We start from the raw sequence: 16,252 nt of genomic DNA, 5'->3' as shown, positions 1-16,252 counted from the left end.
AAAGTTACTTATAATAACGTAAAAAATCCTAGAGTCAAAACGAAAAAATAAAGATGACCAAGTCGATAAAAATAAAATAAAATATATTATTAGATGAAAAAATGATGTTAAATGCATAATAAAAAGATAAATGCAGTTTGAATTTTACTTAATACAAATTTGAAATTTATGGGTGGAGGGCATTTTTTGAATGAATTTAATAAAGGATGTGAAACAAAAGTTTAGTTGGACTTGTCATTAAGCTCTAATTTGTTTCGTCACCAACCTATGTGATAAGATCCCTTTATTTTATAACCAATAAAAAAATCAGTTTAATTTTCCTCTTAAAAATAAATAATTTGAATTTTATATTTACAAAATTAGCCAGTATTATATATGTAAAGATTTTTGGCATGAAAATGAGAGTTGGATAGTGTCACATTCCCCATGTAAATAAATTAGCACGAAAACCGGTTGACTATGGCCTTTTATTCTGGAGGGAAACAGACCCACCTTATTCCCCGCCTCTATTTCCTTCCCGCCACGCAACGCACACAGACAACAACTTGCCATAAATAGAAGATGATGAATTGACATTGTATGGAAGAGCTCAAGAAAGTTGGTTTTAGCTTTACATTCAAAACAATCTAAAAGTGAATTAACTAAAATTCTGATCTTGTATTTATTATTTTTATTTTTTATTTTTTTTAGTTCTTGTTTTTATAAATTCATGTCTTAGTTCTTACATTGATTTCTGTAGATTTGTTATTTCTCTCATTACATATTTGTAACTATTATTTCAAAGGGAAAATTGGTTGGATCCCTAAAAAAAACTCTATAGCTATAAGGACACACGCATTTTGTCATTTTGCTAAAAGTTCATGTGCGCTTCTCCTCTAACCGAATCGCTTAGGAAAACTAACAGTGAAGGCGACGCGGTGATTTGCACAGCTTAATTATATTAATAAACAATTATAGTAATAAGCAACAGGTTAGTTAAAATACAGTGATGAAAAAATTAAAACAAGAAGAGATGTTTTCCACAACATATACACCACTTACACTACATCAATCTGACTAATTGATAGTTCCCGTAGAAGACAATATGAACAAAACATCATCATCGTCTCCCAACATACCCTCCCCAACACCGGGTATATTGTAAGACATAACCACGTTGTTACGTTGTAATTCATTAAACTTAGAGCTCACAAACTCAATTAACTCTTCAAAATTAAAATTCCCAACACAATTTTTAACCCCAAAAACATCATCAAATTTCAGAACCAGAGTCACACATGAAGACATATTCTGATTGCCCTCTGCAACACATGAAATCATGTCAATATATCTACATACAACTACGCAATGGAATTCATCAGAGTGTAACCACACTAACACGTACACACTGCATGAACGCCTTCAACAGCTCAAACGCAAACCAACAAAAAACATGTACAACTCGTACAAAACTATAACTGTTCTTAAACATATATCTTACATATGGAGACAAATTGAAAATGAACTCGACAGACGTAAAATCTGATAAACATTACTACATGAACTACCCGTCGGAAGACACAAAATCAGAGAAAACATCAACGCATGATCACTTCATGAACACATTTAACGACAAACAACCAAAAAACACGAGATCTACAAAAATTATAAACAATTTACAGATTATAAAATTGTTCGTCGACAACTAATTCAGAGTGTTGAAATTGAAGCAACACTTACAGAGACGATACAACATCTTCGAATAATGAATGATACAGAGAGCCACAAATTCCAGCGCATATACTAAAATCAAAGGTTTCGAACAAAACGATATCTCATTAAAACCCGACGAAAACGAATTTCCCTGATACGTCGCACGTTTTCCGCCTTCACAGGGAATTATAACGCTCGTGTTATGTATACATGGCAACGTCCACGCTTAGAAAATGGCTATTAAGGACATTTTAGGTACTTCATATATACCGAGGGGGGTCTGTCAAAATATTTTCAAAATGAGGGGTTTCACCCATAGGGTGGAGTCTGCATGATAGTTAGTTAGATATAATTTGGAAATTAGAGGTCTCTAAAATAATCCCATATATATATATATATATATATATATATATATATATATATATATATATATATATATATATATACAAAATATTATTAGTGATACATATAAAGGAAAAGCACAAATTACATCAAAAAACTTTGAAGAAATGAACAGAGCTATGTGATAGTGATAACTAAAAAATGTGGCAGTGTGATGTACTAGTCTAGACCCAAAGGCCAAAACATTAGAAAGAAAGAAAATGAACATGTAAGGAAACTCTAACTGAAGTTAATTGACAGTTAATTAGTTAAGTACCTCCCTAAGACTAGCTAGTTCGAGATTTTGCTATCATGTTGCCTCAATCTTTATGCTTGTAAGTGCAGTAATCATCATTTGTAACTTGTCCATTATTACTATCGGCAACGCACAAGAATAGCCTTTCGTAAGCTAGTGTCATTTTTGTGGCCGTAAACAATTTCAAAGCCCTTACCCGAGCCAATCGGCCTTTCTCCTCGAGCACACCTCTTCCATCTCTCCAAATCTCGTACAGTGTTTTCTTCAACGCATCCACCGTAGGTGAGAACGTGTACCCAATCTCACGGCCCACAATCACCGAACCGGTGATGCTAGACAATTTTGTTGCCATTAACGGCTTCCCTACAAGCATGGCTTCCAACAAGGTGTGGTCCAACCCTTGAGCACGAAGCGTCGGGTTTACAAATATATCAATAACGTTATAAAACCTCGCAAGTCGATCTTGTTCCAACGGCCCTAAAACACGTACATTATTATTATTGTATCCAAGTTCTTTGTATCGAGCGCTCCACGGACCATCTCCAGCCACAAGAACAACCACACTATCCCGAAAAGTCGAACTCTCGTTGAATATTTGCTTTAGCGCTTCGAAAATCAAGGGGTGACCCTTGTCCTTGACTAACCTCCCCGCGACTCCAAGAATTAGCGAAATATTAGATTCTCGAATATTGAACTCCGGCTTGAAATCACGAGCGTCAGGCTTGAAAATCTCCTCGTCTACACCATTGAGAATAATATGCACGCGATCTTCCGGAAGCATATAGATACGTTTGAGGATATCTCCGACGTGATCGCTAGTGGCAACATGATGTGCGTAGCGTGGAAAGAATTTAATTTCTTCGACTACTTTTAATACTCTTTCCTTGAGAATAGATGATTGCGGCACCTCGGGCGGCCGAGAGAGTTCTTGAATAATGTCGGAGTGTATAGATTCGTACGCGATCCCATGCCAACTAACGGCTAGGTTGGTTAGGTTTCTTGATCTAGTGTGCATGAGCCCTACGCTTTCGGTGTGGACCACGTCAAACGGTCTAACTTTAGAGTTTTCGGCTTGGAATTGGTCCCAAATGGTGGCTTGGTCAAGATAACCCCCACTAGTTGGTTTGGAGAGATGAAAATGTAAATTCGAGAGTGAGGAGGTTGCGTTAGTTGAGGAGGAGTAGGTGGTGAAAACATGGAGGTGGTGGCCACGTTCGGCGAGAGCGAGGTGGAGAGTCGAGGCGTGGCGTTCGAGCCCACCGGCGTGATACTTGTCGGGCCATTTTTTGACAAAGAGCGCGATTTTGAGAATCCGTGGCGGGACTGCGTTGGAATCGGAGGGGAGGAACTGCAGAGAATTCCAAGATGATGGGAATGTGAGAAGGTTTAAATCTTGTTTTTCTTTAATGTGGAAGATGGAGATTTGGGTTAGATCATGGGGATGGCAATCAATGGAGAAATAGGACCAATATGCAAGCACAAAAAATGAAGAAAGGGAAGAAAGTAAGAGAAGAGTGTAGCAACTGCACCGCAAGCTGAATTGATCCTTCGCCATTAATAATATTTTTCCTGCAGATTGTAATTGGTTTGCCTTCAAAGGTTCAGCAAACAGTTTGAATATAATATCTTGCTCAGATTTCAAGCATATAATATCTTCGTTATATTGATATTTTTATTTTTATTTTTTTGTTTAAGCATATAATAATAAATACAATATAGAAATACAAATTTCATGCCTTGGGTTCAGCACAAGTGGAAGCTTGAAAAGGACTTCATTTGTTTCCTACGCTATTAAATTTTTATAATATTATTACCTAATGCCCATACTAATGCAATCAAATGGTTTAAGTCAACATGTGGACTTGAGACTGGATCGCGCAATTTATCTATCCTCGTCTTTGGTTAAGAATCGAGCAACCGAACTTATTTTAAGAGAAGCAAAAGTAAAGGCTGATTTTGCAAACACATAAAAACAAATTATGGGCATGCTCGGAATCTGTTTCTAAAAGCTTTTGCAAGCACCGCCTTAGAATCACTGGATACATAGAAAAAAGACGGGAGCAGTCCGGGGGAAAATAAGTAAGAGATCAGAACATGAAATATTGATCGGGGCAAATATTAACGATTATTTGTTCTATAAATATAGAAACTGTTAATCTAAACAGGATTTTAATTGTGTCTATAAATTGTTTGTATAAATATAAAGCTATGTTTTTTTTTTTTTCAGTTATAACATGCATGTATAATGCAAAATGGCAAATAAAAGGGTCATGTCAAGTCATGCCACTACAAAAGCACTCGAGGAACCTGTAAAATGCTTAATCGATCCGAGGAGGCTCTTAGCAGCACCAAAATGCCTGATCCTGTACACACCGGAAGCAGCCGTTTGAGGTATCAACCATTTTATAGTTGCGTGGCTTCGAGTACTAAGTTTAGCAGGTCTCGACCATATGAATCGGAGACAGAAATCATCGTCATCATATGCAGGCACCCAAGAATCCTTCCCTTTAAGAATCTCGACCAAAGCAAATGTACCTTCCGTCATTAGGTCATTTCTCGGACACGCAGACCAGAAAACAACTGTCACGTTATCACCTTTCTTGAAAGTGGAGTTTTTCGCTACATCTGAGCTTACATCGCCGAACTTTACACCAATTGGGGTCGCGTCCATTACTACTGGTGTAAGCAGGCTTATTTGCTTGTCTAGCAGATTGGGGAGCGGTGGACCAGATTCGACTGTTTTGCCGCTCACTAGGGCTGATGCAAGTTTTTTGAATTCTTGAATGTAGCCAGTAAGAGTATGTGGGCCGTACAGTGTTGAGGCACCCTGTAAATAATGATTCGCGTGTGTTTTATTATGTATAATTTAGTCGAATTTTTTTTTTGAATTGCAAATATGTGATAACAAAAGTAACTAACCTCGTATCTCTGCATATCGTACTCCTCAAAAGTTGTCACGTATTGGGAATATGTATTTGTTAGGCCAGCTATCACTATATGGACATTGCTACCAAACTCTTTGGTACTTGCGCTAGTGAGAACTTTTTTCACAGCATCTCGGAGACGTCTTCCAGCCATTGTTGTGAACTCTGGTTTGTCAAGGAAAGAGATTTATTCAACATCAATATACATTACATAATAAAAAAAAATGGGTCCATTAAAAGTAGAGGTTGTTCAACATACTACTGAACAAAATTAAAGGAACTCTAAACGAAAAGTGGATGGTGTAAGTATTAACCAAAAGCAGAAAGCAGTAATAATACATATTTTAGCAGTATCGAACCTGAAATATGGAAAATCTATAACAAGAAAAAGAGCATACTCGTCATATTTCTGAAACGGAATAGAAAACCCCCAAGTAATCAGTATGTAATAATCCTCGACAAAACATAAATACCCTTGACACATACTAAATTTCAACCAAGTCTGAGAACAGCCAAAGTGGCCAGCCCCCAGTTAAGAAATAAAGACCGACATATTTTTGAGTAGTTAGAGAAAAATAAATGGAGGACAATCTAGTACCTCCAGGCACACTAAGAATGACCAGCTGCCCTATTCTCAGAATCTGAACAGGAAGTACTGAAGGCTGCAATGTATAATAAATAAAAGTAACATTAATCTCAGATCATAACAAAAACCTACAAGTATAAAATAGGATAATAGCATGTAAATATTGGACAGCTAACAGATCGAAGACTATGAATTGCTAGCCAAATACTTTTAAAGTAAAAGTAAAATATCCATTTCCAATAAACTTAATTAGTGCCAAGAAAGATTCGACGACCAGAAACCTGAATCTCCAACAAAACATTCTTGAAGACCCTATAAGGTGATCGAAACAGGAAACTAAATTATCAAATATTTCTTCAATTGGTTTGATACGTTATATGAAATAATACTAACATATGATGTAAGAAAATATATAAAACAATAGCACTTGAGACTGAAGAAAAATAAAACATTCAAATGTAGGTGAGCCGGGTCGTCAGCTTGGCAAGCCTGAACTCCATTCAAGAGCCGATCTCAAACCAAAATTTAACTGTTACAAATCACTCGCCAGTTTCCTTTTTCATATCTATTATATTTTTAATATGTACATACCTCAACAGCTAATAAAACTGGCATTAATAGTAATGTGATCGTATTATGACATTATCTAATAACAAAAATAATGATGATAGTATAAACTTATGTTACACTGAAAGCATACAACATTACAAACATCATAATAAAGTTTAATTTAGTAATTTTATCGTAAAACACAATTAGAAAAAGAAAAATAATAATGCAACAAATAAGAGAATTAAGATTCAAGTAGCATAATTAATATTTATGTATACGTGTCTTCCATTTCCAGCTCGAACCCCAACAAGTTAAAAACAGAAAAGTTAAGATTGGCATCAATATTTCTGAACTGAGCTCGATTGAGCCTTAATTTACAAGTTGTGTGAGCTCAAGCTCTTGCCCAACATTTAGAACGAGCTTAAGTTGACCCTAAAAACTTTTAAAAAGCTCTTTATTCACACCCTAATATTCAAACGTTAAATATTATTTAAATATAAAATCGATAAATATTCCCTAGTTAGGGGTATTCGGCTTGTTAATACTCAACATTGTGCCACTAAATAATAAGAACAATAGATTAAGAAAATTATTTGAATCGACATTTGATAATTTTTCGAAGCCAAGTCATACGATGATGAATGGAATAGTGGAAAAGCAATACCATTTAAATAAAAAGATACATATATAAAAAATAGAAAAATAAAACACGTTGAGACACAATGGAACTTTCTTACAAAGCATAGAAACAATAACATAGTTCTTGTCCATCAACTCTCGTTTGTTTTCTTGCCATTTTCTGGCATCAGATGAGTAAGATTCTTTCAATGAGAACAAATATGAGTTTTCCACTCCATTTAATGAGCTCAAATCAAGTCTTAACAATTTTATGATGAACACGGATTCGAGCTTGCTTTGCCAGAATACGAGGGAGACACCTATTAGACAATACCAACCACTTGGATACCAACCAGAGTTAGAGCTTTATTTTGAGGGGAACTAGAAAATATAAGACTTCCTTCATCTGTTCCTATCACTGTTACCTATTCCATTTTTCACACTCTACATTAACAGCTCAAGCCAATACTAAACTATAGGTAATCCGTCATTATTCTATGATTATGAATTAGATAAATATGATAATATTATCTGAAACATATTAAAAAGGTCGCCACTGTGCTTCAAACAACCTTAGCCCATGAGGCAAACTATTAACACTATACTTAACATGAGTATTCACTAAACTCATAATCCCTGGCATGTACCAAGAACTAAGTGAGACAAATTGTTCTAGTTTATATAGAAAGGTAAACTGAATAACTGGATCTTGTAAAACAATTTAAAAACCAAGATTGAAAAAAAACATATGAAGGTGCTTATGACAGAAAGATAACAAATCCTGGCAGGAAAGTAACTAACCGCCCAATCATAAGGTAGCTTCATTTCGCCAGTATCAAGCAGAATGGGCTTTGGATGTTGACAGACCACTTGTTCTTTGCCTGGATTTTTAAGTAAGTCGCGGACGAGCCTCCAGAATGCATTACCCTGAAGGAAGAGAGAGAGAGAGAGAGAGAGAGAGAGAGAGAGAGAGAGAGAGAGAGAGAGAGAGAGAGCATTAATATGTATGTATATATATATATATATATATATATATATATATATATATATATATATATTTATATACACACACACATATATACACACACATATATACACACACACACACACACTGACTACAAATATCCAAATGACATACCTTGTCATCCCCTTGCTTAAAATCAAAAGCACCAGGTCCATCAGTTGTACCAGCTGCAAATGCAAACCCCATCGCCGCAGGACAGGTTTTTACAACATTTGTTCCTCCGCCTTCTTTCGGAATTGTGACATTAAGTTCCGAAAAATCAACAGAGGTATAGCGATAATCAATCTTCCCATTTAATTTTTCTGATGCTCCATCAAAAAGTTCCACCGCTTTCCTGAATTGTCTTTCCCCAATGATACGTGTGCTTTCAAATTCGTCTGGGTATCTGCCAGCGTTTGAGATAAGAGATTTTAGGGTAAACTAAAATGAATTAAGAATTTGGGATCGAGACTAACTTCTACAATAAATACCAGAATATGAAATGAGAGTATGTATACATACCCAGGTCCTCGGCCATAGCATAACTCATTCTTTCCACCACAGGTACTATGATTGAAATCACAAGGCAAGCCTGTATCTAAACAGAATGCACCTAGAACATTTGGACTAACATCACCACAATTGCTTTGACAAAATGCGGATACAAACTTAGGCCTATCAGTCTGCCTGAGAGCACTCCTTACACGTCTTGCAAGGCTCGAATACCTGGTGGTTGATTTGCCTGATGAAGACTCAAAAGAAGCAGCAAGTTCTAGTAACTCATGATCTGCATTTAACCCACCAGACAAGAAATAGTTACTAACTCAAAGTTGTAATACTTTTCAGGCATATGACAACATATGTATCTATTCTTACATATATCAAAGGGACTGTGCTGTAATCAGTGAGCAGATAAGATGTTCAAGTAGGGATCAACCAAAGATGTCAGCGAAGGAGGCAGAGGAATAAACTTAGAAAATTTTAGATTAATACTATTTGTCATCATTACAAATACCACTCTCAAAAGGCTGAATTTCCAAAACGTAAACAAATGCCAGAGGGTAATTTACGAACTTAACTAGGATTTCAATAAATTAATCAAACCTCAAGGTAGTTTCAATAATTTACCCCAACTTATAAGCCTCTAATCAAACAAGTGGAACAAGCCTGTCACAGTTTTATAGATTGATGTTTAGTGTTTTCACCTTTCTACAACCTACCACAACATCATCATTAATTTTAATGCATATCAGTTATCGCAAAATGTATCCCAACAAGCTGTTAAATGCTTACGATTGTCTTCAATAACTGGAATAATGTTAGAGACTCTTCTGTGGATTTTGCTAGACATATATAAGTCAGATGATATGCTTCCACTGCTGTTGTGATCAAACCAGTCTTCCATAAATCGTGCTGCAGCTCCTTTATTGTCCCCACTTATCAATGAATTTGTCCGACTCATAGAAGTTCCATGGGTGGCGAACCAATTGAAGCTGCCTATCGGGCCCCATTCATCATCAACAAACTTCAAGAGGGTCATATCTTTATCGACATCATACTTATATTTACTGCGTTCTGTAGCTGGATTATTGAGATAAGCACTTGGACTTCGATTAACACCAGCATCTATAAGCTCCCCTGTTATTGAAGCCAAAGTCCAAACTGGTTAGAATGATATTAACGTCTAGAATCCACAACAAACGTTATGCTTTTAAACAATGTAGTTCTCTAATACCATTCCCGAAAATCAATTGAAGCACAAGTAGTACAAGATTTACAACAAGACTAAAGAAGAAAAATACACCACTCTTCTAATGAGCACAAGTTAAATGAAGCAAAAAACAAGGGCAGAGACGAATTAAGTATTTCACGGACAGATCCAATACAAGCACATCTAGTCGATCATGTTATTGAACTCAGTTTCCAACAAAGCAAGCACCCAAATAACATAAAAAAGGGGAACTAGAAACGGGAAAATTGGTCTTCAAGAATTCCCCAAACACAAATAAAGCTTTCTTTCAGGATGGTCTAGTATTTTTCCCTAAAAGATGTGGCCGGTGGGTAAGTAGTAGATTAGCCAATTGAGCACCATACTTGTGACTATGATGAGTAATGGACTCTTTTTTTAGTCACTTTTAGTTGGAGGCGAAGAATATTTAAATTGAGAATGTTGAGCAATTGAAGTGGGCCACAATTTTTGCTTCCTGCACTAACTGGTAAAATAAGCACCAAACTGGCCTTTAACCCTTCAACTATTTCATAAGCAGATCCAGCATTTGAGCAACGATTATCATTCACAACCATGATATTGTTGAGACTATCAGTGATTCATATTTCAGAACCAAAGCTTTATAGTTTATATGATAGTGGTATCTGGTGAACTGAACCCAAAAAAACTGAAATACCAAAAGGTACTCGTACCATCATGAAAGAAGGTGGGGAATTGAAACATCATTTGGATAGTTAGTAATTTGTTAGATAGTTAAGAGTGAAACAGCAGCTCTTCAACATAATTGGCAAATAGATCGACAGTACCATTCAGCAATAATCACTTTTTTTTGGTGTTAAGAAACTCCAACGCTAAATAAAAACCCATTACCTTTATTGACATATATGGATCCAGGTCGAAGGTTATTGTGGGCTTGTATGATGGTCTGCTCGATGCCATCAACAAGGGCATCAAATGACTGCCGCACAAAACCAAGGGATGTTACAATGTACACAACGTATTGAAGATAACCTCCAGGGCCAGCATGGGTATGAATGCCACTTATCGCAACATTGTTTTCTGTGTACAGATCCCCATACCTGAAACAGCATAATACAGCCTCATAAATCAAATCGAATAACATCTGGCAATAATTAGCATAAGCAACTACTTTCCGTAACATAATCTGGTTCGATTGCATACAGAAAGCTAAATTTCCTAAAGGTGTAATTTACTAGGCAATAATTACCTCGTCTTCAATCTCTCAAGGACTTTTATTGTCACCAGTTGTGATGCCATACAAGCATCGAGATTTACAAAAACAACTCTGTTACCCTTTGGCTCTGCAACTATGAAAGCCCGTGCTCTCAACCTGAAGTGAACGCCCGATGCTGTCTGTTCCGTGTTAGCATATCCCATCATGTTGACATCAGCTGCGGGCCCAGTGATGTCATAGCTTCCGAGCCCAATTAAGTAGTTGGAAGCTGATTTTACACCTCTACCAGTCTCTACCAAGAGTAGTACAAATATCGGGAACCAAATCGTTCTTATCAATCTTGCCATCATTTGTCTACCTCAAAGCCAGTTCGATCTGACTAATCACTTCTCTGCGTAGGGCAAACGAATGAATATTTCTACAAGCAGATCAAGAAACTCAAATCTATATCGATTAACAATATTTGAGACGGCAATACAAAGTATTTTACCTAAATTATGTAGTAGCAATCTCTTGAACCAATATAGAGGTAAAATAATCAAAACGCAATACGAAATATTACCAAGCATTGACTAATGAGTTTACTTATATAAAATGATAACACCACAAAAATTAGTTAACCCTCAAACAAAAACAGAAAAGGGGATTAAACAAAATTATACAAAACGAAATCTCCTTATTCGAGGGTTTAACTGCTCTCAGATTTCTTCCCTAGAAAACGAAATATCCTTATTGAGGGTTGGTGAACGACAGAGTGTACAGAGCATACAAAAAAAGGACAAGACAAAAGATTAATCAATAAAAAAGAAAAATTGGGCGGAAAAGGGCTAATTCAGCGTCAGCGTCACGATTAAGGCAACAAACTAAAAAATCGACGGAGAAAATGATCAATTTACTGTAATTTTTCAGTTGAGGAGAGATGAAATTGAGAAATCAACAAGAACCCTACACGGCAAGTAGATAATGATGATGATGATGATGATCATAAATACCAAAAAAAACCTCCATAAATACGTAAAAGCATAGGCATGAACTAATTAAAAGGAAAAAATAGCTGAATCCAAAACTTACAGAAATAAATCGGAAAAGCTGATGAAGTTTCTTTCCAAACTTTCGCCTTTATAGTGAGATTAATGTGAAAAAATTGAAGTGGGGAGAAAGGGGAGAAAATGATGATGGGGTTTAGCGGAGAAGTGAAGACTGAGTTTCGTGTCAGTTGTCTATGGAGACTAGTGACTACTGCTACTACGATGAACTGTTTCCAAAATTTAATACAAATCTTCTTTTTTCGGTTTCTTCGTTTACTTCCTTTTTTCGTGTGAATCCGGACAATTTAAATGTCCAACTAAGTTTTTTATTTTTTATTTTTGTTTTTAATAAAAGGAAATGATTCGACCATCATACAATTGCATTGAACTAGGGGTGTGAACGAGCCGAGCTCGCCTCTTTTGGCTGGCTCGAGCTCGACCTCGAATCTATTTTGGCGAGCTCGAGTTTGTCGAGTTCCTATTTTTTTGGCTTGAGCTCGAGCTCGTGTCAATTTTGTCGAGCTCGAGCTCGAGCCCATTGTCTTTTTTTTTTATTTAAATATTTTTTCTAATTATTATTTTATTATAAAAAATTATTTAAAAAAATAAAAAAGAAAAACTAAATTGTAATTATATATTTTTTAATATTTGTATTTAATTCTATAATATTTTATATTATTACACATTATTTAAATAAAAATAACATATAAAAATTAAAAAAATAATAATAAATCCGGCTCGCGAGCTCATGAACAACTAAAAACCGGCTCGAGTTCGGCTCGTCAGAAAGCTCGAGCTCGAGCTCGAGCTCGAAAACATCGAGTCCGAGTTCGAGCTTTTTACGAGCCGGCTCGTCGAGCTTACGAGTCGGCTCGGCTCGTTTACCACCCCTACATTGAACACAATGTTGTTAAAACCGGATCAAGCTTGTTCGACATCAAACCGGCGTTTAGTCTGGTCCGATTCAACCACGAAACTTGGAAAAGTTGAAAATCAGGTCATTTGATTGGGAACCAAAATCTGGTTGAAAGATGTTGGTTTCAGCCCAAATGTGTTTTGGGCTAGAAGCCCAATTATTCTACCTTATAATACACCACCATGAGTTAAGCCCAAGAGAGGATTAGTGAGCCCAAATCAAATGTAACCAAATCCATCCATTGGATTTCTGCGATTAATCTTGACCGTTCATTTTCTCACTTAAATATTCTCTTCTGTCTCCTCTCATCTCTCATTCTCTGAAAACCCTAAAGTCTTCATCTTCTCCAATGCTCCTGCTTCTGTCTTCTTCCTCCCTTGTACTGCCTTAACTCTGTCATGGCTGGAGATCAAAGCGCATGGTACATGGCTGACTTTGACCCTCCAGTACAGCCTTCACCGGCTATATTTGACTTTTGTCTCTATAAATATGGGTATGAAGGTTGGAAGAAGATAAGATACAGATTCAAACCTAATCTCGACCTAAATCCTTCAGTTTTTCTTCTGTGAGTTCTTATTAAGGGCTTTTGATGAGAGTGTAAGCTTGAGTGTTTGATGTGTTCTTTCCTTCGTGGAATTACGGGTGAAACTATGGTTTGTGTGTGAGAGAGAAAGAAGATATGTTCTTCTTGTGGTACTCTAGTGGTGTATTGTGGAAATCAGTGTGAATCTCTGGTGTAAAAAATTGGAAGACTGAGTTGATAATTCTTTATTCTAATCTCTTTCAATTTGTGCATCCTTGTTTCTTTTATTTCTATAATACTTTAGTATATCTTCTCCTTTGCAGTAATTAATACTGTATAAGGAGAATTTATACATATCTATTATTTAGATATGGAGCTTGGCAGATACCCTACAGTGGTATCAGAGCTATGGCTATAGCTTAGCTCTACTCAAAGCGGAGTTTCAAAACCTAACTTGGTTTTGCAAATGTGACACCTCTAAAACCCTAGTTTACTTTTCCTATATTTTGACTTGTGGAGATTGGGAGCCCTGTGTGGCTATTGAGTTGGCCCTGTGTGGCGTGGTGGCCATGTGTGGCATTACTTGACCTTACTTGATTTTTTCCCTTATTTCTGCTTTACTTCCGCATTTATATTCTGGTTTGGATTGCTCTCACCACAACCCTTTTCTTGTCCGGACCACTTCAGTGTCGCAGGAATCTGGAAAAGGGCGGCGGCGGAGGGGGGGTAGGGGTAATCTAGAATTATCTGTTAATTCTCTGTCTGTGCGATTCTGAGTGATTATGTGTGATTTTTGTGCCTTTATCTTTGTGATATCATGAATGCTTATCCCTTGGCTCATTTTGATGGAAAAGGGGATTTTCCTATTCGGCAACAGAAAATAAAAGGTGTTTTAGTCCTAGGAAAATGTTTTAAAGCTGTTACATTAGCATATGAAGATACCACTACTGCTGCTAAGAAAGCTGAATTTGATGAACTTGTCTATTCTTTGATTATCTTAAATTTGAGTGATTCAGTGATTAGGAAATTAGGAAAGTAAGATAATGCTAAAGCTTTATGGGATAAATTGGAAGAACTTTATACTCAAAACCTCCTTGCCCTCAAAAATGTTTTTATTAGAATTTTTTTTTAGATTCAAACTGGATTTAAACAAAGACATTGATGAGAACCTTGACATTTTTACAAAGCTGGTTCAGGATATTAAGCTAACTGGAGACAAAAATATTGATGATTACTCTCCTATTGTTTTGTTAAATGTTATTCCTGATACTTACAGTGATGTTAAATCTGCCATTAAGTATGGTAGAGATAAGGTTTCTTTGGATACTGTGATCAATGGTTTAAAAGGCAAAGAACTGGATTTAAAAACTACCAAGAGTAGCAAATCTTTTGGTGAAATCAATTTTGTGAAAGGGAAGCCTAAAAATCAGTTTCAAAATAATTTTCAAAATAAATTTCAGAACAAGGCTTCTTCTAGTAACCAAAACCAGTCTTTACAAAAACCTAAAAAGGGCAAGGGGTGGAATAAGTTTAAAGCCAAAGGCAGAAAGTGTTACAACTGTGGTAAAAGTGGTCATTATGCTAATGAATGTTCTGAGCCTAAAAAAGAAAGAACTAATGAACAAGCTAATGTTGTGACTGACAATCTTGGTGATTTATTTATGGTTGGTGATGTGATGCATGATTATGTGAACTTTGTGATCTCCTCTCTGTGTGATAATGATTGGATTTTTGACTTTGCATGCACCCATCATATGACACATAATAGACATATGTTTTCTTCTTATGTGAAACTTGAAAATGGTAATGCGTCTATGGCTGATAACAGTGAAAGAACTGTAGTTGGAATTGGAACTATTTGCCTAAAATTTGAATCTGGTATTGAGTTATTCCTTAAAAATGTTAGGCATGTTCATAAACTAAGCAGTAATCTGTTATTTGTTGCTATTCTTGAAGATAGTGGTTTGCATGGTAATTGGGGAGATAGTTGTCAGAGAATCATAATGCATGATAAATTTGTTTTCAAAGTTGTTAGAATGCAAAGCCTATATGTGTGTTCTGTTGAACCTGTTTTGCATGCCAATACGGTGAATCATGACATGTCTATTCTGTGGCATAAGAGATTAGGTCATATAAGTGGTAAAGACCTTGAAATTCTGCATAAGAATAATTATCTTAGTGATGATTGTGTGACTAATCTGCATTGATTTTTTTTTTTTTTTGAAAAAAAAAATTCTACCTAAATTACTCTGTTAACAACCAAATTACTGTTTGAGACAGTAATATTCAATGCCAAACAGGAATATTACTAATATTAATATACCAAACAGTAATATTACGGCCGAGACAACAATATTGTAGGTCAAGACGATAAAATTAATTAATACATTAATATTATTGTGATAACAACAACAGTATTGTTTGATACATTAATATTACAGTTAAGACAATATTATTATTGTCAAAAGAAAATAATATTATTGTATTTGACTGCAATATTATTGTCTGAATATTACTGTCTCAGACAGTAATATTAATGAAAAATAGTTTTTGTTTTTAAATCAATGCCGGAATCCGGCGGTCAGCGGCGACTGACTTGCCGAAAAAAAAAGTTTCAAAAAAAAAAAAGTCAACGCCGGAGACCGGCGATCCATGGCGGCTGACCAACCGGAGAAAAAAAAAAGAAGAAAATGTCATCGGCAGTTGATCGGCGGTGGTGGTCAAAACTGGAATAAGGGTTAAAATTGGTTAATTTGTGAAATTGGGCAAAATTGGGGTGTAAATCATGAAATTGGAGTTAAGTTAGAGTTTCAAGGAGTCAGGGGTAATTTTGCTATACATGAAAGAGT

At 35.9% G+C, this 16,252-nt stretch overlaps 2 protein-coding genes across 4 annotated transcripts; both read right to left on the bottom strand.

Moving 5' to 3' along the window:
- Positions 1–2,199: 2,199 nt before the first annotated feature.
- Positions 2,200–3,986, bottom strand: LOC105956623 (UDP-Glycosyltransferase superfamily protein). The gene has a single exon (XM_012980479.2). The coding sequence runs from the start codon at positions 3,882–3,884 to the stop codon at positions 2,394–2,396; it is 1,491 nt and encodes a 496-aa protein (XP_012835933.2). The 5' UTR covers positions 3,885–3,986; the 3' UTR covers positions 2,200–2,393.
- Positions 3,987–4,431: 445 nt separating this feature from the next.
- LOC105956622 (neutral ceramidase 1) lies at positions 4,432–12,285 on the bottom strand. 3 transcript variants are annotated; one of them, XM_012980477.2, is made up of 10 exons: positions 12,008–12,285; positions 10,970–11,327; positions 10,612–10,820; positions 9,306–9,650; positions 8,535–8,799; positions 8,148–8,418; positions 7,811–7,936; positions 5,852–5,915; positions 5,249–5,418; positions 4,432–5,156 (listed from the first exon to the last, which is right to left on the bottom strand). In XM_012980477.2, the coding sequence occupies exons 2-10, from the start codon at positions 11,284–11,286 to the stop codon at positions 4,608–4,610; spliced, it is 2,316 nt and encodes a 771-aa protein (XP_012835931.2). In that variant the 5' UTR covers positions 11,287–11,327; positions 12,008–12,285; the 3' UTR covers positions 4,432–4,607. The 3 variants fall into 3 exon arrangements, with proteins under 3 accessions (XP_012835931.2, XP_088670865.1, XP_012835932.2); XM_088814739.1 differs by having other exon boundaries at positions 10,970–11,354; positions 12,008–12,254; XM_012980478.2 differs by having other exon boundaries at positions 11,427–12,177.
- Positions 12,286–16,252: the final 3,967 nt, after the last annotated feature.

The sequence above is a fragment of the Erythranthe guttata genome, chromosome 14 (assembly GCF_056151865.1).
Source record: "Erythranthe guttata isolate IM_541 chromosome 14, IM_541, whole genome shotgun sequence".
Lineage (NCBI taxonomy): Eukaryota > Viridiplantae > Streptophyta > Magnoliopsida > Lamiales > Phrymaceae > Erythranthe > Erythranthe guttata.
This window is presented reverse-complemented; position numbering and strand designations above follow the sequence as displayed.